Source organism: Embiotoca jacksoni, unplaced genomic scaffold (assembly GCF_022577435.1).
Source record: "Embiotoca jacksoni isolate LCO1_2020_lvr unplaced genomic scaffold, fEmbJac1.0.p SCAF_6, whole genome shotgun sequence".
Lineage (NCBI taxonomy): Eukaryota > Metazoa > Chordata > Actinopteri > Embiotocidae > Embiotoca > Embiotoca jacksoni.
In genome coordinates this window covers 22928162-22951761 of record NW_027185414.1, presented here as the reverse complement: position 1 = coordinate 22951761, position 23600 = coordinate 22928162, and the positions used below count along the sequence as shown (strand labels likewise).

The following is a 23600-nucleotide window of genomic DNA, read 5'->3' as shown; positions in this document are numbered from 1 at the left end:
CGGCAGTGGTGTGTGTGTGTGTGTGTGTGTCTAACTCTGTGTGTGAGAATACACCTGTGTGCACATACCCTCCACCTCCACCTCCACAGCAGGAGAAGGAGGAGAAGGAGGAGTGGCACAGGTACACTGGATATTCACTGGGTTTGAAGAGGGAGGAGATGACGGCATGACAACACAAACCTTATAAAGACGGAGTCACGCCCAGCCACGGCCTCAGACAGCCTCTCCTCTCACACACCAGCAGCAGCAGCAGCAGCAGCACCTTGCAGTAGTCATGCTCAGCCTCATCAGATTTCCACGAGTCTTCACCATCAATCAAGTGCCCAAAGTAAGTTCATCCTCACCGCACCTTTGTAACTTTGACATTCAAGACATTGCAGCTCTCACGCTGTCAGAAGGAGCTGCACTCGTTTAGGGTTTGAAATCGTAAAAACACCCCTGGTTATCTTAAAGAAAACTTTAAGTCACAAATGTAAAAGAAATGTGTATTTACTTTGCATTGAATCACGCTTTGACTCCAATACACCTTTCAAATTTCACTGCATGAAATAATCCAGAATAATAACTGAGCGCAGCGCACAGACTGTTTGTTTCAGAGGATGGCACTTCTCATTTTTGATATCTCGAGTCTAAAATTGCTCTGGACAGAAATATCTGCCAATGTGATATAATATAATGTAAAGAAGTTCTCTTATGTTGGTTGTTCTGGTTTATTTATGACTCCTCATCAAAGTTTATTATGGACATAAACTGCGGTATTCATTTTTCCATGTCAGATTATTAGATTTGAAACATATTTAAAAGCCTAAAAAGTGAAACTTTCCAGCATTTAGTCACATCCTTCCATCCATCCATGTTGTGAGCCCTCTCATTTATTCCGGGGCACATTGGAGGTGGAGGGTCCCAAACTCTCATTTAGGACCCACTCTTATAGTATCACTGTGACATTTTGTAAACATGCAGGTGTGCAGAGGATTCACTCGTCCTGTGTCCTTTTTTAAAACTTTCTTCAGAATAGTTTTGAACGACTTGTTCTGCCTCCGGATGAGGAGAATAGAAAAAGAGGTTCCTCAAAGCTGTCAAAGTGACTGAGTGCTAACTGAGCGTGTCTCTCTCTGGAGGTTTTCCATGAGGACAGCATCATTTCTGGATACCGGCACCCCCGCAGCTCAGCCACCGACTGCATCCTCAGCCTCTTCCAGCTGACCAATGAGACGCTCAACATCTGGACACACTTTTTGCCCACATGGTACAGCTCACAGATGATATTCTTTTCACTGCAATGCATCACAATTTAATGATTCACAAACTTGTGTTCGCGACTTCTTTTGTGTTTGGTAGACTGACAACACGTGTCACACGAGAACATCAAAATTCAGTTTCAGAGGCGAAATGTGACAGCTCAGGAACAAGTACAGAAAAGCATCTCTTTATCCGCCTGATCTCAAGCGGGACTCCCACCAACATAGTTTGTAAAGTTTTGAAATTCTTCTGTTGTAAACGCACGAGTGTTTATGTTTTCATAACAAGCTGAAACAGCCTGGAACAATAGGAGTCCTGTTTTGTCGAAGAGGAATCTTACTCTGCTTGTAAAGCTTGTAGGTGAAAGCATTTTCTGACTATTGACATGCAGTCGAGGCAAAAATACCGTGTGTATCTTTTTATCACGGATGCACTTGTTAAGAAGTTAAAGATGCTGTGGAGAGCAGCGGACTTTACATTGTAATAAATCGTTGGCGGATAGACGGTTTTCACGGGACATATTTGTGCTAAAACTCTGAGAGGACTGACAGACCTCGGTTTGCATCAAGTCGAGTGATATAAGAGGAACTGAACACGCAGACAGGTTTGTTTTGAAGTCATCATCCCAGCAAACAATTTGAAAGACACGGACCTTCTGCAGTCTTCACACTGCCTCCCTGTCAACGGCTTTATGTGCGTACGTGCAGTTATGTGCACGTGTGTGTTTATGTGAGTGTGTCTCAGGATTTAAAGTTTTTACAGGAGTCACTGCTCCCACCAGCCGGGCTGCACTTCCTCCCGGCTGAGGTGCCCGTTGTTGCTCTGACTGCATTGTCCAGGGAGAAGATGTGTGTGTGTGTGCGTGCGTGTGTGTGTGCGTGTGCGTGTGTGTGTGTGTTCAGGACCCATGGGTGTTGGGGTCCACAGTGGGCTCGTTGTGGACCTACAGGCCCGGCTCTAATGAGCAGCTCTGTGCTACAGGCTTTCACATGAATAGGCACAATTAGTTAAGTGCTCAGTGGCGGGGAAAATCTCAAATAATGTTGATTTGTTAATGAGGTGCGCTGAGACGTGGAAACAGTGACAGCGACACACAAAGCACACCACAGCCTCCCGGTAAGATGAAGCCGTTTGTGTAGAGCTGACAGTTCCCGACAAAAACCTGATTTAATAGCGTACCTTATACTTTATTATAAAAAAAAAATTAAAAAAATTCTTCAATAACAGGTTCTCTGACCGGGATCACAACGACCAACGTATCTACACATTTCTGCTATTTTGAACTTATTAATAAGCATCTCAGCGCCTTGTTTAAAGTTTCAGTGTTGACTGTCACCTCAGCAAGGAGCAGTTTAAGTATTACACTTTAGCTATCTTAGCTTAGCGTAAAGACTGGAAGCAGGTAGAAACAGCCAGCATGGTCCAGGTCAAAAGGTCAACACCTCTAAAGTTCAGAACTCAATCTGCTGTATCATGTTTGTTTAAGCCTTCATCAAACTGAAGTTTGAAAAAAAAAAAAAAAAGTGACATGCGTGTGGTTTTATTGAATTGTGATACGTTCTAACATTTCTAACATTTTGAAATGTGCAAGAGAAGTCCATTTGTACCGCACTTCCTCCGATATGTCACCGACCTGTTTCTGCTGACAGGTACTTCCTGTGGAAACTGGTGATGGTGGTGCTGATGCAGACGGCGTGGCAGGACGCCTTCACCTGGCCGCTGGTCGTCTTCCTGTCCTCCTGCTGCATTTATCCGCTGGCGTCGAGCTGCGCACACACCTTCAGCAGCATGTCGGCGCGGGCGCGACACATCTGCTTCTTTTTTGACTACGGTGCCCTCAGTTTCTACAGCCTGGGTGAGTGCGCAGCCCGTCTCTGTCAGTGGACTTGTCTTGTGGGTCGCTGGAGCCCAGTGTGAGAAATAGTTCTTCTCCATGTGCTGAGTCCAGAGAGGGCACGATAAGTTTACTGATTTGTTGTTCAGCTTGTTAAACCACACTGTCAGTGACTCACGCAGATTTGGTATCAAAACAGTTGTGTGAGAAAGATGCAGATAAAAAAAAATAAAAAAAAATCAAGAGGTTTGACAGGGGGTGTTGCAGACAAAAGCACAAGTGACAGAAATCCTCCAGAAATACAGCTCATCACCACATTGGTATGCGAATCGTTATAATATTATGACTCAGCATTTTTCTGCACAATTGAATTAAAACCATCCTGCTGTAAAAAAAAAAAAAAACTCCCCTCCGTTCAGTTCTAACGTTCAGCTTTAAATGCAGACTAAATTCATAGTAGTTTTCGTAGTAGCAATCCATCTCGTTCATGTACACAAAATATAATATCTTAAATCCTTTTTCTGTCGTACGCTGTTTAAGTTTGATCATTTTTGCACCGTCCGTGTGTTCTGCTGCAGGCTCAGCAATCGTCTATTCAGCTTATGTTTTCCCCGACAAGTGGGTGAACGGCTCCTTCCACCAGTGGTACGTCCACATCGCTGTGCTCAACACCGTCGTGTGCACCACCCTGGCCTGCTATTCCAGGTATGATGAGGGACTTCTTTTACACGGCGACGTCTGATTTATGTTCCTCACCATCTTGGCATCGTGTTTCTCTTGTGAAAAAAGAGAAAACCGCCAACACGGTGTCTAGTATTCTAAATGTCTGAACGTCAGATGTCAAAATGATACACCTTTTAAATCACTAAGTTTTCATCTTTTCTTAAATGTCTTTACATGTCGTTTTTTAAGGTTCTCCCAAAATCTTCTAAAACTCTCCAAGAAGATGTAATTACAAATATTCTACCAATTTAACTTGTTTTACAAAACAACCAAACATCTCCCTGCTCATTTCCTGCAACATACATAAGATTTAAAATCCTTACTAACTTAAATTTGAAATAATGTAATGTAAACTTCTCATTACATAAAAATGCATAAATAAGCTGACAATAGTAAAACATTTTAAATGTTGATGTTTGTTGAACAAATTGAGCAAAGACAGTAGGCTTCATTAGGCTTTTTCTAGCTGGTTTCTTTGTTTGGAAGAAAACTAGTTTAAAATTGTTTTAAAGTCTCTGCTGCAGGCGGGGTATTCTTCTTTATCTAAATGTTAGAGGAGTGTTTTCGGTTTTGGCCATGCTACCAACTGACTTTATTATATTTTAAAAAACAGAAGAATTGGCTCTTTTGCTAAAATGTAATAATAATAATGATAATACATGACAGGTGGTTTAACATTTACAGGTTTGCATAAGAAGAAGAAGCTAAATGTGGCTTAATATTCTTCATATATGCATATACATTATCATTCAGTGTGAAGCACACCTGAGCTCAATCTGACCATGTAGAGCTTCAATTGTAATGCCTACTCCTCTTTTTTTTAAAAAATTTTTTATGTAACTTTACCCAGTTGTTCAGCTATGGTTGTATTCCTACTCTCTAAAGTCAGTCAGATAAACCTTTAACTCAGGAAACGTGTTGTACAATAAATCAGAAAAGGACAGCTCTTAAATATTTGTCGAGCTCCTGTGTGTAGGAAGTCACGTTTTAGTCAATAAGTCACGTAAATCTTGGCACGCAGCCAGATCACTGTGGTTGGTAGGTAAAGCACAAAGTAGTCGACGAAGGCTTTCATCAAAATCAGATTTAATCCCAATGAAATCAAAATGTCTGGACGTGGAAAGTTTGTTTGACTTTTGTCACTGAGGAGGAACATTCAGGATCAAAACAGCACCGTTCATCTCCTTTTAAAGCAGTTATCATATTTATTTCCTTCTGTGTGCTGCACGATGTTGGCTTGGTGTAGCTAATGATTGTTCTTTCACTCATCTCTCCCCACTGCGAAGGCTTGGCTTACCTTTTCTACAATATAATCATGACATCGTAAAGAGGTAATGAAAATGCATTTGCTAAAAATATGCTTCTTCTGCATGTAAAGTTATGTTTATTATTGCCCAGATAATTATATAGATGAATTCCTTTTTCTCCTTTGAAAATGTGCTGTTTTCCTTTAATGTATTGACAAGTCTTCAAGCAGACTTCACCTCACACACACTGTTGAATGGGATTTCAAACGTGCCATTGGGCAATTCACTGTTTAACACAATGATTTGTATCTATATGTAATTGCAGGGAGCAGCCCTGAACAGTTAGTCACTGTTGAGTGAAGTTTCAGCTGGACAGGTTAGAGGAGCTCAAACAAAGAGCAGCAAAACGTTTTCTATGACAACCCAACCCACCAACTTTATTCCAAGACAATCAAGAGCGGTTGTAGTATTATGTAATATATGAGAATATATGATTGATAACCTTTTTAAAAACCTGTTCCTGGATGCACTGAGTGTAGCATTGAAGTGCAGCTGTGAAAGAAGTCATGTTAAAGAAGTTCTGTGTCATCTGTTGGTTTGTCTCAAATTAAAAAAAAAAAAAAAAATCCTATATTTAATTCAGGATCTTTGATTTACATGTTTTTTTTTTTTTTTGATTGTTTGGCAATTTTTCACGGCAATCAGTTACTCTACTAATCACCAATTTTTACATACTTGTAATATTACCAGTGGTGGTGCTGTGCTAAGTTTCCACATACCTCCACAACTACATCACAGTGTGATCATGAGTTTTATTTGTCATCATTCAAAAAAAAAAATCTAAATATTTTGTCTTTTATTTCAGATTCCCCGAGTACCAGAGTCCAAAGTTCAGCAAATGCCTGCGTGTTGTTGCGTTTGCCATCCCCTACCTGTTCGACAACATTCCTCTGTTCTACCGGGTGGGGCCTCTTTACTTCACTTTACACTTCTGTCTCCTCACACACAACACATGGTTGTAGAAAAGAGAGTGTGTGGCGTGGTGCAGTTAAAGGGTTTGGTTTACAGGGCAGAAGTTTTGGATCTGGTCTCGTTACCTTGACAACTATTACTATTATTTTTGTCTTGTTTCCATGGGAGGCAAATGTGATGGACATTTACTACATGCAAACAGACAGTCTAAAAAAACTCTTTACAACTTACCGCTTCACTTGAAATAGACATATATGTTACAACTTTAAAGCCACAGCTGCAATAGGAAAAGGTCAGTTTATTCTGATAGAATAATTATTATTGAGCACTGAAGCAAGAAATCAGCAGAGGACTCATCGTGTGGCTGTAAAATAAGCAGCACTTCCTCTTTCAGTGCAAGGATTAAAGCTAATGCCCATTATTTGCAAAAAAATAAAACATAAAACTGGGGCAAAACATGACCTGAGTGTCAGGAGTTACTCATAAAAACTACCTTCAAAACATTTGATTATATCATAATACAATGGTAAACATTTATTCAAGGCAGTGACCTGATTTATAATGTAGCGGTTGTTGTTTACCAGGATGAAGCAGGATGAAGTATTTCCATTTAAATATTTACAAAGCAGTACGCAATTACTACTGTGTAGTGAAACCTACTAGATACCTGAAAAAGCCTTTCCCTTTGTGCTCCTCTTTTGAATATGTGTATTTTATAATATTTGTACGGTGTGCTAGTTCAAGTAAGATAAAACACTCGTGTTCACATATGTATTTCCCAGCTGTGGAAGTTTTCATTATTTGTTATGTCATTGTACACATTCACCTTTGTGACTAAAACCAAGTCATCCAACAGATCCACTTCATAAAGAGGTTTTAATCTCATCGAGGAATCTGAAGCTGCTAAAAGTGTTTTCCTGTTTTTTTTTAGTGACTTGTGGTACGTTCACTGACATCCGTTATTTTGTGTTAACAGGTGTTCCTGTGTGCAGGGGAGGGCTGCACAGACAACGATGCCAACATCCTCCACTACAACCACATCGCCTTGGCTTTCCTCACAGGCTTTCTGTTTGCCACACATCTACCTGAGCGTCTGGCACCCGGCAGCTTCGACTACATCGGTAAGACTGTTAAGTGCTGCTTTTTCTGCCCGACAGAGAGTCATCACCTGAGTCTCCTGTTCCTCTCAGCTCTGCAGAGTATCTACAAGTCTTTCAGCTATTTTTCTGTTGTTGAGCTTTAAAGATTTGATTCACTCTGACTACCGTCAGTGTCGTTTCTGGTCACAGATTTTCTGTAAAAAAAACAAAAACATTTTTACCTGTTGAATCCAATAACTTTTATTTTAACGCACCCAAATTCTTTGAATGGGTTTTTAAAAATGTAATCATGTTGTGATAATGGTGATTGTTGTTTTTAAGTTAAGCTCAAGACCCAGAAAAGCCTGTTCGATGAAACTTCTCAGTCGCGACATTCGATTAAGAGCAATCCAAACCAAAACCTAAAACAACAAAAGAAAGAGGCCAGAAAGAAGAAAGATTATAATAAAGATGATGCTGACATAGCATGAACCCCCCCCCCCCGCCCCCTTTTCACAGCAGCATGAAGTTAATGTTTGACTGCAAGTGTTTCCAATGTGTTGCATTACTGTGAATATACTCTTCTTTAATCAAAAAGTTACCTTGTGAGTGCAGCTCCTTCTCAAATGCCAGATTCTTACCTTTTGAAAACACTGGGTTTCTCATTGACATTGTAGAATAATGATAACGCATAACCACCGCTACCTTTCTGTTGAAATCAGTTTCCAATGTGAATCATTGCTCAGCGATTAAGGCTTTAATTCACGCCTCTTCTTCCCACCACGACAAACGTGATCCGACTGCTCCCTCTGCAGGTCACAGCCATCAGCTCTTCCACGTGTGCGGCATCCTCGGCACCCACTTCCAGACGCAGGCCATGGAGCAGGACATGGTGACGCGACACTCCTGGCTCACTGTAAACTCCATTCCCATCACATTTGCCAACTCGGTGGGTCCGGGGCTGCTCTGTGTGGTGCTGAATTTGACTATCATCATCCTCTTCAGTCTACCTCTCCTCTCCGCCCCGGTCTGCAAGGAACAGAAACACGACAATGGGCAAAAGAAGGCCTCAGCCAAACTCTGGCCCTGCTGCTGACTCTCCAGTTTGAGGAACCATGGCTGAGGGCTTCCAGTATAAGACTCACACACATGTGAAAAGAGTGAATTATGGGTAATGTAAAAACACCCTTGAGCTATGAGGAGCGGACAAAATGTTAAATTGATTCGTGGTTGTGATGACGGCTGTTAGTTGTGTGGTAAGATTAATTTAAGAGCGCAAGTTGCACAAACATATGGATCTTTAATGAACGCACAATGCTACCAAATATGAAATGAATGTAAATGTTTCTGAGGAAACTCGCTCCAAAATGGAGCTGCAAATGTTGCTACATTTTAAGGACGTTTTTTATATTTATAATGCTTGTGTTTGCACACAGCAGATTACATCGTACGGTCACTAAGTGAAGGGAGACGTCAGATGTTTTGCTTTTCAGTTTGAGCTGCCTCCGAAGGAGCAACTTCAAAGATGAAAAGTTTAGTTAGTGGATATTTAAAAAAAAAAAAAGGGTTAAATTAGATGATTAGATTAGGCTTTATTAATCCCACAGTGGGGAAATGTAGTCGTCACAGCAGCATAGAAACACAAAAAAGCTGCACACAATAAGAACAAATTTACAAATACCTATACATAAAATAAAATAGATAAAAATAATTATTTTAGAAAAAAAAATAAGAGCAATGAATAAATAAATACACATAAACAGATTATTTACACACAAATAAATAAAATAAATAAATAGAGCTTGGGATGAATGAAAAATATCAGGTGCTATGAAATGAAATGGACAGTGCAACGTTATTTTATGGTGGTGTTAATTTTTTTGAGTCGTTTTTTTACTCCCAAATGATTTTGTGTTCCTCCCCAATTCAAAATTGTTACATTGCTCCGTTAATGCACATCTGAAAGTATTTAAGTACAAAGTTATTTCTATGTTGTTATTTATTACACATTTTTAAAATAAACAATAAACCCGGCCTTACTGTGTGTCATCCTGCTTTTTAAGACAAACGTCACGTGTTAAGTGTCCAGTAATTGTTGCAGCACGAGTATTAACACATATTCATTTTCTATATATTTTTGTATTCAAATCAATCAAAGTTGTCTCTGTTATTCATTGAAGTAATAACAAATGAGAAATAATGAGAAACACAAATACATTAACATTCAGTTCAGAAATTCAAATGATGAAATTACTCAAATAGTAAGAAAATAAAAAAATAATGCTGGGAGTTTTTGACATTCAGTTAAAAATAAATACAGGAAGTTTGGAAAAGGTGCTTAGGACCACTTAATTTTTGTATTGTTTTTATCACGCATAAAAAAAAAAAAAAAAATCAACTTTAAATGATGAAGATCATATTCTAATCCTCTGGGTTGTTTTCAAAACAGTAAATAATTACCATATAAAGCTTCCAGCTTTCCTTGATGTATGTACACCTCATTTCAAATGATCCATTTTGTTAACTACAAGGTCAATGATTCACTTTCACGTTTTTAAACGATTCAGCTGATCTGGGACCAGTAACACACAGGAAGGCGGGACTTCCGCAAGTTAGGAGCCCTTTCTGCGCTCCGATTGGGTGAAATATCCGGCTGCCGGAAGTACGTTTCAAAAGAGGGAATTTTTCAAATCGGGAGGAAGAGGCGCTCCTGCGAGCAGCGGAGAGGAATTTATCAACAACACGAACAATGCAGAGACCGGGGTCAGTATTACCGTCTTTTTGTTTTTTTACATTTAGCTCCGTAAATTGTGAGCAGTTTTACAAGTTTCGTGGTGTGTTAGAAATCACGCCGAATAACTTACGTTAGAAATTAGACATTAGAGCTCACTGCCGTCTTAACTGCAGACTAACTGTCTGACCCGAGCTCGGCTTTACACCTTTCAATTTAATCTAATACTGATTCGTGACATTTATTCACTAAAAACGCAATGCAACTTTGGTTAGTTTAACATTATATAGTGTTTTGTTCTGATTTTGTTGTTGTTGACTTCCAGCTGATGCATCAAACACCAGAGTATCAAGACTACGTGGACAAAAGTAGTAGTCTGCTGTTACACGTCTTTCTCACCACTGTCTGGTTTGGTGCCTCCCAGTTAACGTGGACATTTCAGAACAATAATTTGTTCCTAACTTTATTGGAAAGCTCTTTGCGCGTCTATTCATGAACTTGTTCATTTAAAGACACATTTTTCTTGCCTGAAAGCACGAGTCGGGTAGTGTCCACTTTTGGCCATGTAGTGCAAGTTAAAAAAAAAAAAAAAGGTAAAATGATCGAGATTAACTGTGAATGTGTCTTGACAATACATTTAAAGTGGCATAAAGTGTGTTTTGTATCGAGGAAATGATTGTATTGTTTGACATTTACAGCAAAGGGAAGACTCCTCGGAGGCCTGGCCCCAAGAAGGCATCCAACACCGAGAAAGATCCAGTTGGGGTAAGTGACCGAGGTTTTTTATCTTTTAATCATCAAACTGAAACAACATCACAGCACAGTCGCAGTAAAATGAAAGTTAGTTTTTCCTTTTCTAAGCACACAATAGAAATGAAGGGAAAATGTACAATTGTCTTTTTTTTTTTTTTTTTTTAAAGTGCTCTCGTCTGGTGATTCTTACAAACACAACATATCACGACTTCAATTTATGAAATGAAAGGGTGACTTCTTTTAAAATTGCTCCACAAACAATTCGTTTATGACCGATGTTGTGGGCTCATAGACTCTTTCATATATTATATTCAAATCAGATGTATTAACCTTAATGTGGTTCTTTAGAGCTGCAGCTATTTGTCAATGAGTTGATCAACAAAAGTCATGACCTATTATAATAATCACTCACTCATTAAAGTCATTTTTAAAGCAAAGATGTAAAACAGTTCGTGACAGTCCTTTGTGGTGATTTGCTGCTAGTCTCAGTCTCATGTGATAGTAAACTGAATATTTGGATTTTGGACTGTTGGTTGAACAAAACGGACAACTTGATGACCACTAAGCCTTCAGGGAGGTGTGACAGATTTTTTTTTTTTGCTGTTTCCTGATGTTCCAGTGACCAAATAATTCACCAGTTAATCAGAAAAATAAACACCTGCATGCTCAACCAATTTTAGATGACATATAAGACAGACACATTAAAGGAGTAGTTCTACATAATAATAATAATAATAATAAAAAAAAAACACTTATCTGCAGTAATTTCCTGGAGTCTTGTTGTTACACTTACTGTGTACGGCTGAGAAATAGTTCTTCACATTTACTGCACAGGTACGATTTGGTGTTTTTTTTAATCCCCTTATTTATATATTTTATAGTTATTTTATCACATTGCAAATTGAACTGATTTCACGACAGGTTTAGTATTTAACCCAAACCTCCATACATTGGCCCAAATAAGTCCTGTCAAGCTGATGTAAAATTGCCAGACCCGCTCCAGTTCCTTTTACCTCTGCTGTGAGCACTAGATTGCCTTCAGTGCCGTTTTGGAGCTTTCTGGTTTAGAAGCAGCGTTGAACTGATCTCAAAATGATTTTCCTGCAGGTGTACTGTCGTATACGTCCACTCGGAGCAGAGGGTGAGGAATGTTGCGTTGAGATGATCAGCAGCTCCACGATTCAGCTGCACGCTCCCGATGGCCTCAAAGCCAACCGCAATGGGGAATACAAGGAGGTACGTGGGCTGCAGCCCTCTCTGCTGGGCAAGTTATCTGTACATGTAAAACAAACTGACCGCCTACACTTGTTGTTCTTCCGTCCTGACATCTCGCTCCACAGCTACCAGTGTTGTACTTCATTTGACTTCTAAAAAATATCTTGTGAAATGACTGAGATGGTTTTGCTAAGTCTGTGATTTAGTTGTATATTTTTTGTCATTCAGCAATGAACTAAATCACACAGTAAGGCTGAACTGGAAAAAAAAAAATCCCTGAGAGTGGTTTCGTCATGGTTTTATTCAGTAGCGATGGAGACCTATGGATGGACACTAACAAGTTTAGTACATTATAATAATTGCGCTTAATGTGAATGCTGTTGACTGTATTTGTGTTCTTTGTTTATCCCTCAGACACAGTACTCATTTAAAAAAGTGTTTGGTATTAATACCACTCAAATGGAGCTGTTTGAGGACATTGCCAAGCCGCTGGTAGAGGACCTCATTCACTGCAAAAATGGTAAGTTAGTCCAGCATTTATTTGATCCATAATATGCGCTGTTTAAAATCCCATAAATCGACTCTTCAGTCTCTTGTCCTTAAAGGGTTAGTTGATCAATAGAACATTTGTTAAAGTATATATCATACTTGATAAATCGTTGAGATTTGTCAAACAAAAATCCCAAGTATTTGCGAACTCGTCTGATTCTATTAGTTTTTATATAAATCTATATTTAAAACCTTCGGGTTTTTTGGTCAGACAAAACATACAATCATGCCTTCTCTGACCTGTATAATATTTCCCCAATAACAGGCCTAGTTCTCTCTGTTAAAAGGATTTATTTAATATCCCATGTTCCAACAGGGCTGCTGTTTACGTACGGTGTTACCGGAAGCGGTAAGACCTACACCATGACCGGCTCACCGGGGGATGGTGGACTCCTCCCTCGATCTCTCGACATGCTCTTCAACAGCATCGGCCCCTTTCAGGCCAAAAGATTTGTAAGACTTTGATCACTTTCCTTCTTTGCATAGTTGGATTCCAAAAAAAGGTTGACTTTTTTTGGGGGAGATGGATGTATATTTGAAGTGTTTTCAATCTTCAACAGGTGTTTAAACCAGATGATAAAAATGGGATGGAGATCCAGGATCAAGTCAATGCGCTCCTCGAGAGACAGAAGCGAGACAGTCAGCAGTCAGTGCCCAAAACGCCTTCCTCCAGGTAGTTGGAAGTATTTGTATTTCACTATTTTATTTACTGTATTTGTTTTAGTTACTGAATGCAGAGTACACGTTGACTGCTGTTTATCGCGATGCTTTTCTTTTGTTGTGTTTCTATAGACAGAAGGCCGATCCTGAGTTTGCCGACATGATCAGCTCAGAGGAAGCGTGTAAATCTGAGAGTGTCGATGAAGACTGTTGTTACAGCATCTTCGTGTCCTACATTGAGATCTACAACAACTACATCTACGATCTACTTGAAGACGCTCCGTTCGACCCGATCAGACCGAAGTAAGAGACGGGATTACAAATCAGTGCATGCTTTCTGAAACACAATGTCACGTTGAAAGAAGCTTAAGTTGTCACAACTACCCAGCGGCACCCTCATATTCACACACAACTAATGAACGCTACAGATGTTTGGTAACAGTTGTGTATTACAAACATTGACACTGTTTTCTCGCTGAATATGTTGATTGAGATGATTTTTTGCTTTGAACTTGAACATGTTGACAAGATGCCCTTTTAAAAATCCTGTTTTTGTTAGGTGGCTCGCTGGAGGCACGCCTGTACGGACCAATGAGTTTGTGTATGTGGCAGTGAAACAGCCGTACACAGTGCTGTTTATTCATAATATAGTCATAGCTTTGGCTGTAGCTGATATGTCGTTTAGGTTCATTAGTGCATTTCCACCCCATTAATCCAGATCCCTGGAAATAGTATAGGTGTACCTTACCCGCTTTGTCACCTTGGTGGCTGTTGTCTTTGAGGATCGGCTCCCTGTTGTTGTGGAAATACATAATATCCCTGAATGGCTGAAGCTTGTGTGCAAACCCCGTTTGCATGGTTCCTCCTGGATGTACAGTAATTTGCATGTCTCCCTAAATTCAACCTTATTCTAACATGGACACTAACATCAGGTGTTTGTCATCTAGCTTTTGCTGCTTGACCTACTAAAGCAACACGTCATTGTGTTACATCGTGGGTGTATGCTGATTGTTTTTATGAACTTGTCTTAGACCACCTCAATCCAAGATTCTCCGTGAGGATCAGAATCACAACATGTATGTGGCTGGCTGCACAGAAGTGGAGGTCAAATCTACGGAGGAAGCTTTTGAAGTCTTTTGGAAGGGTGAGTTATTATAACTTTTTCTTTTATCGTTCAGTTGTATTATATTCTGTCTACTTTATGTCATGATTATTGCTCATTTGCCAGTTGTTGATCAGTGTTGTTTTTTATTTTTTTTATTTTTTATTTTTTTTTTATCTTATGCTGGAAACCACCAAAATATTTGAGCAAAATCAGCCATGTTGATAGTTTTGTCATCACTCAACATGGAGTTGACCTGAATGTTGACTTGGTTTCAGGTTAAGGGAACATTTTCACAAATTTTTCACTACAGTCTATTGTGATGTACAAATTAGTGTTTTTTGGTGGTGGTTGTGCTTTAAAATAATAACATTGGGATCTTAATCTTAAATTATAATAAATAACTTTGGATAAAAGATTGATGGCAATCAGTGTGGAGTACTGTTGTGAGGTTTACACAGACTAGTTTTTTTTTTTTTTGAGTTTTCAGATTTAATTCCCAGTTTGAAACATTTGCTAGAAAAATTATCAAATGTAAAAAGTTGCATCACTTTGACAGGCAGCCATATATTTATCTTTATTACAATGCACGTGCGGAGTTGACCCTGTCGAGTTTACCAATCAAATCAGCAGGAGTAACTAGACAAAGCCAAAATCTGTTTACTTCATAAAGAAATAATTTGAAATCAAACTGTTACTGCTGCTGTCGATGTCACACTTTAATGAGCTGCTTTGACTCCAGGACAAAAGAAAAGGAGGATCGCCAACACGCAGCTCAACCGTGAATCCAGTCGCTCCCACAGTGTGTTCACAGTGAAGCTGGCTCAGGCACCGCTAGATGCTGATGGGGACCACATATTACAGGTGACATGCTGCTCCGCAGTTGCATAACTTTGTATTCTGTTTATGATAATTTAAGCTAATCGAGCTGTGACAAAAGTCAGAATAAGTACAGGTAATTTTGTCATGAAGGATTCCCGCTGATGCTTGGTGATACTGACAGGATGTCGTTGAAATACAGGACAAAAACCAGGTGAATGTGAGCCAGCTGTGTCTGGTTGACCTGGCAGGCAGTGAGCGCACCAGCAGAACCAGAGCCGAGGGAAGCCGACTCCGTGAAGCAGGTTGGTTTTCATTCTTTTCTTTAGACTTCGCTCCAAAGATTCATTCTCCCTCTTCCCCTGACAGTTATGTAACCTGTAAAAACATTTGTTCAGGCACCCAACATCTCTACTAATGTCTCATTTACAGGAAATATTAACCAGTCCTTAATGACTCTGCGCACATGTATGGAAGTCCTGCGGGAAAACCAGATGTATGGAACTAATAAGGTCGGTATTTTGTCACTTGATCATCAATGTATTATCATTCTTTGGTTTAATATCCTTGTAGAGTGATCCTATTTTCATCACGAGTAATTTTCCAGTCAGTGCAGTTTCACAGACCCTTCATTTCCTTTCAGATGGTGCCATACAGGGACTCTAAAGTTACTCATCTTTTTAAAAACTACTTCGATGGAGAGGGAAAAGTCAGGATGATCGTGTGTGTCAACCCAAAGGCTGATGATTATGAAGAAACTATGGTAAAGCAGAATGCCTCTTTTTAGTCTCGCACTCATGTTATTCTGTACAAGCCTGAACGATCATGGACATTTGACCAAATGTTAAGTAAACACTTCCTGGTTTTGTTGCCCGATAGTGTCCCTCGAATATACAGTACAGTTTTCCTCCAATATTACTGCTGACACTTTGAAACTCAACAAAGTTCACAGTTGAGTTTCAAAATATCAAATATCATCATATTCTTTAAAGAAAGAAATCTGTTTCTAATAGTATTCTGCTGTTTGTGCTGCAGCTGGTGATGCGCTTCGCAGAGATGACCCAGGAGGTGGAAGTAGCCCGGCCGGTTGACCGGCCAATCTGTGGCCTTGCTGCAGGACGCAGACACAGAAACCAGGCGTTCAAAGATGAGTTGTCACGTCATCTGGAAGAACGAGGAGGTCCCAGTATTGATGACTCTGCTCTGCTGAATCAGCTGATCAAAAGCCTTCCAGCTCTGCCTCACTGTGAGCTGATGGACCCAGCTGATGATCAGACACTGCCCCGCGTGATCGAGGTCCTGGAAAGGAGGCATAGCATCCGTCAGATGATGACAGAGCAGTTTAACAAAACTGGTACAGGCCATTTTTCTACACCACAAATTATAGTATGTTGTATAAAGGTCTATTACATTTGCTGAGATTATGCAGCGATGAATTAATTCCTTCAGTACAGCACTGATGCATCGGGAATGTTTCCAGTCACTGAATCTAGATATGAGGTTGTTGTTTTTTTTCCTGTTCATCGAAGGTATTTTTTGTTGTCTGCACAAATAAGCTGCACAATTACTTTTTGAGTACAAATTTCAGACTGAATACTTGACCGCTTACATCAGCGTGTTTTGTTCCTACAGCGAGTACACTGAAGTCCATGCTTCAGCAGTTTGACGGTCAGCTCAGCGCAAAGGAGACCTTCCTCCACGATCAACGCAGCAAACTGAGTGAGAAAGACAAGGTCATCCTCCAACAGAAGACGGAGATGGAGCGCTTGGAGAAGAAGTCCAAAACGCTGGAATACAAGGTGTCGTCTCCTTTCTTCCCTTTTTTGACATTTGAACAGCAACAGTTTAAGCTTGTGTACAAGAACCCTCGTCTTTCCTTCCTCTTCAGATTGATATCCTGCAGAAGACAACAGACATGTACGAGCACGACAAACGCTCCCTCCAGCAACAGCTGGAGACGCGGGAGCAGATGCTCCAGAGGGAGCTGTTGGAGAGGAGGCGCATGGAGCAGCGCATGCATGGCATGGTGACAGACACCCGACTCAAGTGGGAGAAGGAGTGTGTAAGTACAATTATTGATAGCATCCCTTTTATTTAGGAACACTTTGTTTGTATATTGAGGTAGCACCACGCTGTCGACTTCATGTATCGCGTAACGTACAGTCAGTCCTCAAACGGAGGGAATAGCAGCCAACAATTAACATTTGTGAGACCCTGTAGAAGTACAGGGGCCCAAACAAAACAGTGGATTATGCTTTTTCCAAATAATAACAAACCCCACCAACGTAAATATTAATTCTTTTGTAATCTGCTGTAAGGTTAGTTTAAGAGGAGAGCTTTTACCAAATAAAAATACTCGTGGCATGTTGACAAAAAGTGGTGCTGTTGCGATACATTTACATACATTACAGAAATGTAACTAAAAAAAACCAAACAAAAATCCCTTCTTGTACACACTTTATTTACCTAATTTACTTCTCAAACCTTTATATGCTGCAATTCATTTACTGTCTGGAGGGCAAATTTGGTCAAATTCAACCTATTATTGAATTATAAATGAGAACTTGGAGCCCCCAGTGTCTTTAGATATTTGTTTTATAGGATTATATAATGAGACTGTTCATTTATTTGTTTTCTATTTAGGATAGACGAGTGAACGCCAAGCAACTGGAGATGCAGAACAAGTTGTTGGTGAAGGATGAAAAGTTAAAGCAGCTCAAAGCCATCGTGACGGAGAGCAGCGGCGGTGAAGGAGGAGGAGGATGTCCCTCTGAGTGTCCGGAGAAGCCCGAGAGGCCTTCCAGAGAGAGAGATCACCGCATCGGCCACAAGAGATCCGCCTCACCATCGCCGCTCCCTGTAAGTTATTTATTCTGTCACACTGCCTCTCTCACCAGTGTGTTCTTCATCACGCTCTCTCCACTTTATTTAATGTGGAAATTTTGCATGCTACTAATTATTATTCGGGATAATGAATTGTCGGACTTCTGTGCTTCCTGGAAACACCACTTTCTTCTCTGCCCTACTGTGTATTACCCTGTTGTGTGTTTTTCTGTTAATCCGGAGCCCCTAACATCCGCAATACCTGGCCTTCATCCCCTCATCACTTTTCAGGACTTCAGCCAAACTCCTTCCCACCAAACTCGATTCAGTGTTAGGGCAGCTCAGGACCCTTTCCCCTCCTCCTCCTCCTCCTCCTCCTCCACCACCGCCACCTCCTATCCTTCAGTAGCCACCTGCATCACTGACTGGGAGCAGAGGTTCCCTGTAGACTCAAGCAGCCAGGCTAGGCACCCCGGGACGCCCCAGTACAGGAGCCGGACTCCCGCCCCGTGCCACAGCAGCGCCAGCAGCAGCGTGGGTCGCAGGAGAGGCCAGCGCTGGGCCCCAGACACTGAGGCTCCTACTCCGACTCTTGTCTATGGGCTCGACCTAGAGGCAGGCACAAGGGTCAGTGTGTGTTGGGATGTAGAACATATGTAGCTCTGCTCTGCAAGCCTGTAGTTTAATCCTCGCCTTTTGTGTAGAACGGCATCCGTAACGTTCATCAGTAGATGTCTGCTTGTTTAGAAATGCATCGAGTAGAAGCATCAGCGTAGGGTTGTGTTTCTCTCATCCTGACGACAAGTAGACCAACCTGTCATGCTTGGAAATGCTTTTAGACTGCATCTTGAGCCTTATGAGTAGACATCACGTTTGTAGTTCTTTCTGTTGCTGACTGCTCTCTAGAGTTGCTTTTTCCTTCAACTGCATCATCTCGTATTTCAGTTGCACCATTTAAAAAGACAGAAACTGACTATTAGTGTTAAAATAAACACACAGAAACAGTTGTCCAACCAGTACTGGTAGCAGCAACAGGGCTGCTCTATTTGTCAGACTAATACTAAAATATTCGTATTAATTTGTTAACAGATAATCAGCTATTTTTAAAAAGTAGGGTAGAGAAAAAGAAAAACGCTTAAAATAAAACACAAATCAATGGACTCTTAACATACAGCAGGAGTTTTAAGAGGTTAGTTAGTCTGTGTGGTGTGATATAGTTATTGTTTTTGTGTACTTTGCATGCGAAAAAGATCTGAAGTGTCCACTTTAAACGAGTTATGACAAAATCTAGTTGTCTCTTTTTTTTTTTAAGTCTTTTTGCTGAGACATTGGGCTGCAGATTTATGTATTTCAAAAAGATGTAATTGCTGGGTATTGACTTGTAGCATTTAGACTTGGACTTTATTAATCCCACAGTGGGGAAATTCAGAATTTCAGCCAGAAACCATCCTCAGCGTGACGACTCGTAGGACGCTGATGATGGCTTGTAGCTAAAACAAAAACGTATTTATTGATCTGTGTTTGCCAGTATTGTTTGTATTTAAGTAATAACGTCCCTTTTTTTTTTTGTCTCCAAATAAAAATAATGGAGCAACATTTCAGTTTATCAACTTTAATAAAAATGAAATCCTCTGTTCACAGTGGACCATACAGATATCAAATTTGACCTTATGGGTGTGATCAGCATGTTAAGAACAAAACGTACCGATAGCAAGAGTTTAACCGTGAGCTCTCGGGGTTTGTAATGTCATCTTTCACACCATCAGTCATTTCATATTTAACACGGTGATTTGAACTCGGCCCGTATTGTTGTAAGAATGACCTCTTAGTTTCTGCATGTGGTTTGAATTCTTAAATCACTTTTTTTTTTTTTTACCACTTTTGTTCTGCTTTGCATGCAAATTCGTATTCGTTCTTCTTTATTCCTTCAGTGCAGTGACTGTTTTCCATGAAAATATGTATTGCTGGAAGACCAGAGAATAGTTTGTTTTGATTGTGATTTCAGCCTACGTGGGTCAGACTACTCCTTGGAACATTTTCGGGAAATGTAAAATGTATTTCTAAACAAATTCTATTTAATGGAAAAATGCCCCGTCTCTCCATGACTTCCAGTAATACGTTTATTTTCACAAAAAAACTTAACACCCGCTCGTGATCGACCTTCACCACTAACCCCGACAGACTCTCGATGGTGTCACATGTGAATAACTTCCTGGTTTGTCTCTCTCACACGGGAATCGCCAGACGGCTCCTTCAGTTCGTCCAACGCACAGACGCTCGCGGTCTGCGGGTGGGGAGAAATGGGTAGACCACAAACCTGCTTCTAATTTGGACCTAGACACTGTCATGCAGCCAATCATACCCAATGCAATCACGGTGTCGACCCCCAACGAGAAAGCTCTGTCTAAATGCCACAAGTATGTGCTTAGGCATCAGGAGCTTGCCTCCGACGGGGAGATCGAGACCAAACTGATCAAGGTAATATTACATAATTGCTTAATTTGAGACATCTGATTTTGTTATATCTCGCATGATTTGATTTACTCTTTGATTTCACACTGGAGGTCCTGTTGTACGTATTACCAGGACACTCCTGCCTTTTTTTTTTTTTTTTTTAGCTATTGATGTGGGTTATGTTCATCTCTCCTGGTCAGCTGTAAGAGTCTGTTTTAAACTTCCTCAGGGCAACGTTTTTAAGACCAGAGGTGGAGGACAATCTGTGCAGTTTACTGACATTGAGACACTAAAACAAGAGTGCCCAACCGCACCAAGGTAAAGTATTTTCCCCAGTAGCACAGGCTGTTATACTTTTCATATGTTGGTACAGCACAAGATGACATTTATAATACAGTTAATATATTTTTTTTACTAAATCTCACCTGGGTAACATGAAGTCATGATTTCAGGTGCTTGGATGTCTTAAAATTTAAAGTTAAAACAAATGGATCATTTTTTTTTTTTCAGAATTGGTATAAAAATACATTCAGGTACTATATATGTTTAACAACTTGCACCAAGAACTCATTTACACGTGAACAAAGTACAAATACAACGGTACAGTATACGTGTTTGTTCATGAGAAAGTTGAAGAAGCATCCAACTGTTCAAAGATTACTGACTGCTATTTTATTTTAACAGAAGTTTCACAGCCACCAAAGCATTTTCACACTTATACAATATCTGAAAGAACTTGGAACAAAGGATCGTGTTTCTCATCCTCTCTCAAACGAGTAGATTTACACCAAAACCTGTAACAGAAATATCAACTAAGTTGATTAAACACTCCAAATTTAAAGTTTCTGATGCTAAACATTTAAAATGACATTCTGTTATGTGTACTCCTACAGAGATTTTAGAGCCAGACATTAATCTAGCCTTCATTTTTTTTAAGATCAGTGGATCTTTTGTAACCTTCATCCAGAAAACTGATGAATAGTTTTTTGTTTCAGTCGCAAGAGGCGATCAGGATCTGCAGAAGGACCGGCTCAGATGGAGGACCTGGAAAACAGGGTAAGCGCAAACCAAAGTTTATAAAATATAAAATTATTACTATTAAACCATTTTTCTGCTTTGTGGTCATTTCAATCTGCAATTAACGTATAACATTCTATTACAAATTCACACCAATCACGAGTTCCTTCAGCCGATGATTTTTTTTCAGAGAGTTTTAGCATGAATTGAATAATTTGATGTGCATTCGTGCAGTTATCCAAAAATATCAACTCTCCTCAACCCATTTCTTCATTTAGGCTCCGGTGGCAAGCACAAGTTCCAGCAATGTGTATCAAAAGTAAGGAAAAAGCTCGTGTGGAAATTGATGAATGTATGAACTGTTTTCTATATTTAGTTTAATGTCCGCCTCACTCATGTTGTTTTGTTTTCCTTCTTGCAGACGCAGAAAACCTTAAGTAGCAACACGTATGAAGTAACTTTTTTACTCCTTGAAAACAGAAGCTATTGACTGACTGTGGGAATAGTGAAGGAGAATCTATGCATCTTTTTTTACAGTCAGAGTATTTTTCTATCATATCTGATCATTTAAAAAAATATTAGGGTGCGATCATAATTTTATCACAGCCAAACAGAATGTTTTAATCCTAATTAGCTGGAATAGTGTGTTTTTTTTTTCTTTTTCTTTTTAAATGCTGGATTTCTTGCTTCATAAAGACACGGACAGACCAGTCGCCCAGTTGGATTATTCCATGTTAAATTTCACGTTTATTACTTTTCTGTTGACTGCTTTCCAAAGATCAGAATATTTATGCTTGAGAACATTTTTTTCTTCCTAATGTCACTGCTTTTTTTTTTTTTTTTTTTTCAGTGTTACTCGTTTATTGGACACTGAGCATATTGCTAAGTACAAAAAAACAACAACACCGTTTTAGAATAACAATGTGTAACAACTGAAACTATAAATATTGCGCTGCCTTGTAGGTTTGGCTGAAATTAGTCTCAGACTTTCTGTAAATAAGCATCATGAAGCTTTTTTTCTCTTCGGTTTACTGAAACAACTCCGTAGATGTGTAACATACTACTCTTTTCAGTGGCATTAAATTTATTCGAACGGCAAGTCTCATCATGATTTCTTCATCCCCTGATGCGTTCCACATCTTCATACTTAAGGCCTTGAACATATCCAAAAGACTTATTTGTTTTCTTTTATCAAGTTATACGAGCTTGTTTCAGTTCATAGGGGGAGATCAGAGGGAGCTGTGAATCAAATATTGGAAGTTTACCACATACTTGATCAGAGTAGAACAAAAAGTAAAATTATATTAAATAAAATAATATATTTAGTTTGATCAATTTTGTTTTAAATATCCATTTTACTTTTAACTAAAAAGAAGAAAGAGTTCTAAGGATATTATTTTGCCAGAAGAAATAATTTGGGAAATATTGTGCTGAAATTCTACCTTTTTAAAATTTGAATAATGATGGGACTTCCAGTCATTAAATGGTATAAAGAGAGACTGAACTCCACAAGCCAGAGGTCAAAAGCACATTTCCTCCACAGCGACTCAGCCTGAGTCCAAGGCTCACTTGTTCGCTTTGCAAACAGTTTACTTTGCTGACAAGTGGACACTTGATGCTTGTTTGTGCAGCATTTCTGGCCTGTCAGCAGGTGAGAAATCTCAAACCAAACTACACGACCAGGCAGAAGTGTATACTAGCAAGTCTGTCCTCACCGCCGCTAAAATCCCGTGGCTCTCTGCTTTGCAGTTTTGTTTCGGGAAAATGTCAACAATGTTTATAAAATGCTTTAACGATGCCGGTGTTGGAGGCATATTTTAGTTGACAGATTCTCTTCTGAGAGTCGTGTGTCGGCCTTTATCTATTACAAAACACTAAGTCTTCACATCTTTATAAAACGGAGATGATCCTTTTATCATCTTCTCCTCAATGATAGCATTTCTTTGCAGAGGGTATAGAAAACCTTCAATTTACAGTCCGAACAGCAGAGGGCGCTAACTACCTTTTAGATAGCGCAGACGGTATATGTGGAGTATGTGCTTTGGGCTTCCATTTTCTTGAGGCTAAATCTGATGTGATATTTACTGACATTTAAATAAGTTCAGTTAAAGAAGTCGCTTTTCTTCTTCACGTTGCTTTCCGCACCTTCATCCACCCAGTAATCCAATGAGTTTGACAGTCTTCTATTTATGGAGGTTTAATGCTGCTGACTCAAATCACCGCCTCTGACTTTAGACAGCTTGTGCTTGCTTCCCATGATGCCCTGCTGTCTCTTTGGTATCATTTCACGGTGAATGCATGGACAACCACGATGAGGAGGTCACTGATTTGATGAACTACTTTTCTGCCTGGATGATGAGCTGTCATTAATGTCTCCCTA

The 23600-nt window shown here is 39.7% G+C and overlaps 2 protein-coding genes across 4 annotated transcripts; both read left to right on the top strand.

Annotated features, from left to right (window-relative positions):
* The first annotated feature begins 237 nt into the window (after positions 1-237).
* On the top strand, positions 238-9151 carry paqr5b (progestin and adipoQ receptor family member Vb). Of its 3 annotated transcripts, XM_069174401.1 has the most exons (8): positions 238-328; positions 1122-1249; positions 2892-3097; positions 3655-3781; positions 5086-5130; positions 5912-6008; positions 6995-7139; positions 7913-9151. In XM_069174401.1, the coding sequence occupies exons 1-8, from the start codon at positions 275-277 to the stop codon at positions 8191-8193; spliced, it is 1083 nt and encodes a 360-aa protein (XP_069030502.1). In that variant the 5' UTR covers positions 238-274; the 3' UTR covers positions 8194-9151. The 3 variants fall into 3 exon arrangements, with proteins under 3 accessions (XP_069030502.1, XP_069030503.1, XP_069030504.1); XM_069174402.1 differs by lacking the exon at positions 5086-5130; XM_069174403.1 differs by lacking the exons at positions 238-328; positions 1122-1249 and adding an exon at positions 1258-1846 and having other exon boundaries at positions 7913-9150.
* A 1349-nt stretch (positions 9152-10500) lies between these two features.
* LOC138213410 (kinesin-like protein KIF23) lies at positions 10501-22311 on the top strand. The gene is made up of 22 exons (XM_069174479.1): positions 10501-10593; positions 11689-11817; positions 12211-12316; positions 12662-12798; positions 12906-13018; positions 13138-13308; positions 13565-13606; positions 14037-14149; positions 14850-14971; positions 15129-15231; positions 15359-15438; positions 15570-15689; positions 15962-16280; positions 16559-16725; positions 16815-16988; positions 17570-17785; positions 18041-18376; positions 19994-20227; positions 20433-20521; positions 21199-21259; positions 21499-21539; positions 21642-22311. Exons 1-22 carry the CDS (start codon positions 10501-10503, stop codon positions 21655-21657), a joined length of 2982 nt encoding a protein of 993 aa, XP_069030580.1. The 3' UTR covers positions 21658-22311.
* The last annotated feature ends 1289 nt before the right edge of the window (positions 22312-23600 follow it).

Coding starts and splice junctions, on each gene's coding strand:
- paqr5b (XM_069174401.1), top strand. CDS start 275: ATGCTCAGCCTCATCAGATTTCCACGAGTCTTCACCATCAATCAAGTG. Junction 1,250..2,891: donor ACACACTTTTTGCCCACATG/GTACAGCTCACA, acceptor TTCTGCTGACAG/GTACTTCCTGTGGAAACTGG. Junction 7,140..7,912: donor CGGCAGCTTCGACTACATCG/GTAAGACTGTTA, acceptor CTCCCTCTGCAG/GTCACAGCCATCAGCTCTTC.
- LOC138213410 (XM_069174479.1), top strand. CDS start 10,501: ATGATTGTATTGTTTGACATTTACAGCAAAGGGAAGACTCCTCGGAGG. Junction 14,150..14,849: donor TTTTGAAGTCTTTTGGAAGG/GTGAGTTATTAT, acceptor CTTTGACTCCAG/GACAAAAGAAAAGGAGGATC. Junction 17,786..18,040: donor CCTCACCATCGCCGCTCCCT/GTAAGTTATTTA, acceptor ATCACTTTTCAG/GACTTCAGCCAAACTCCTTC.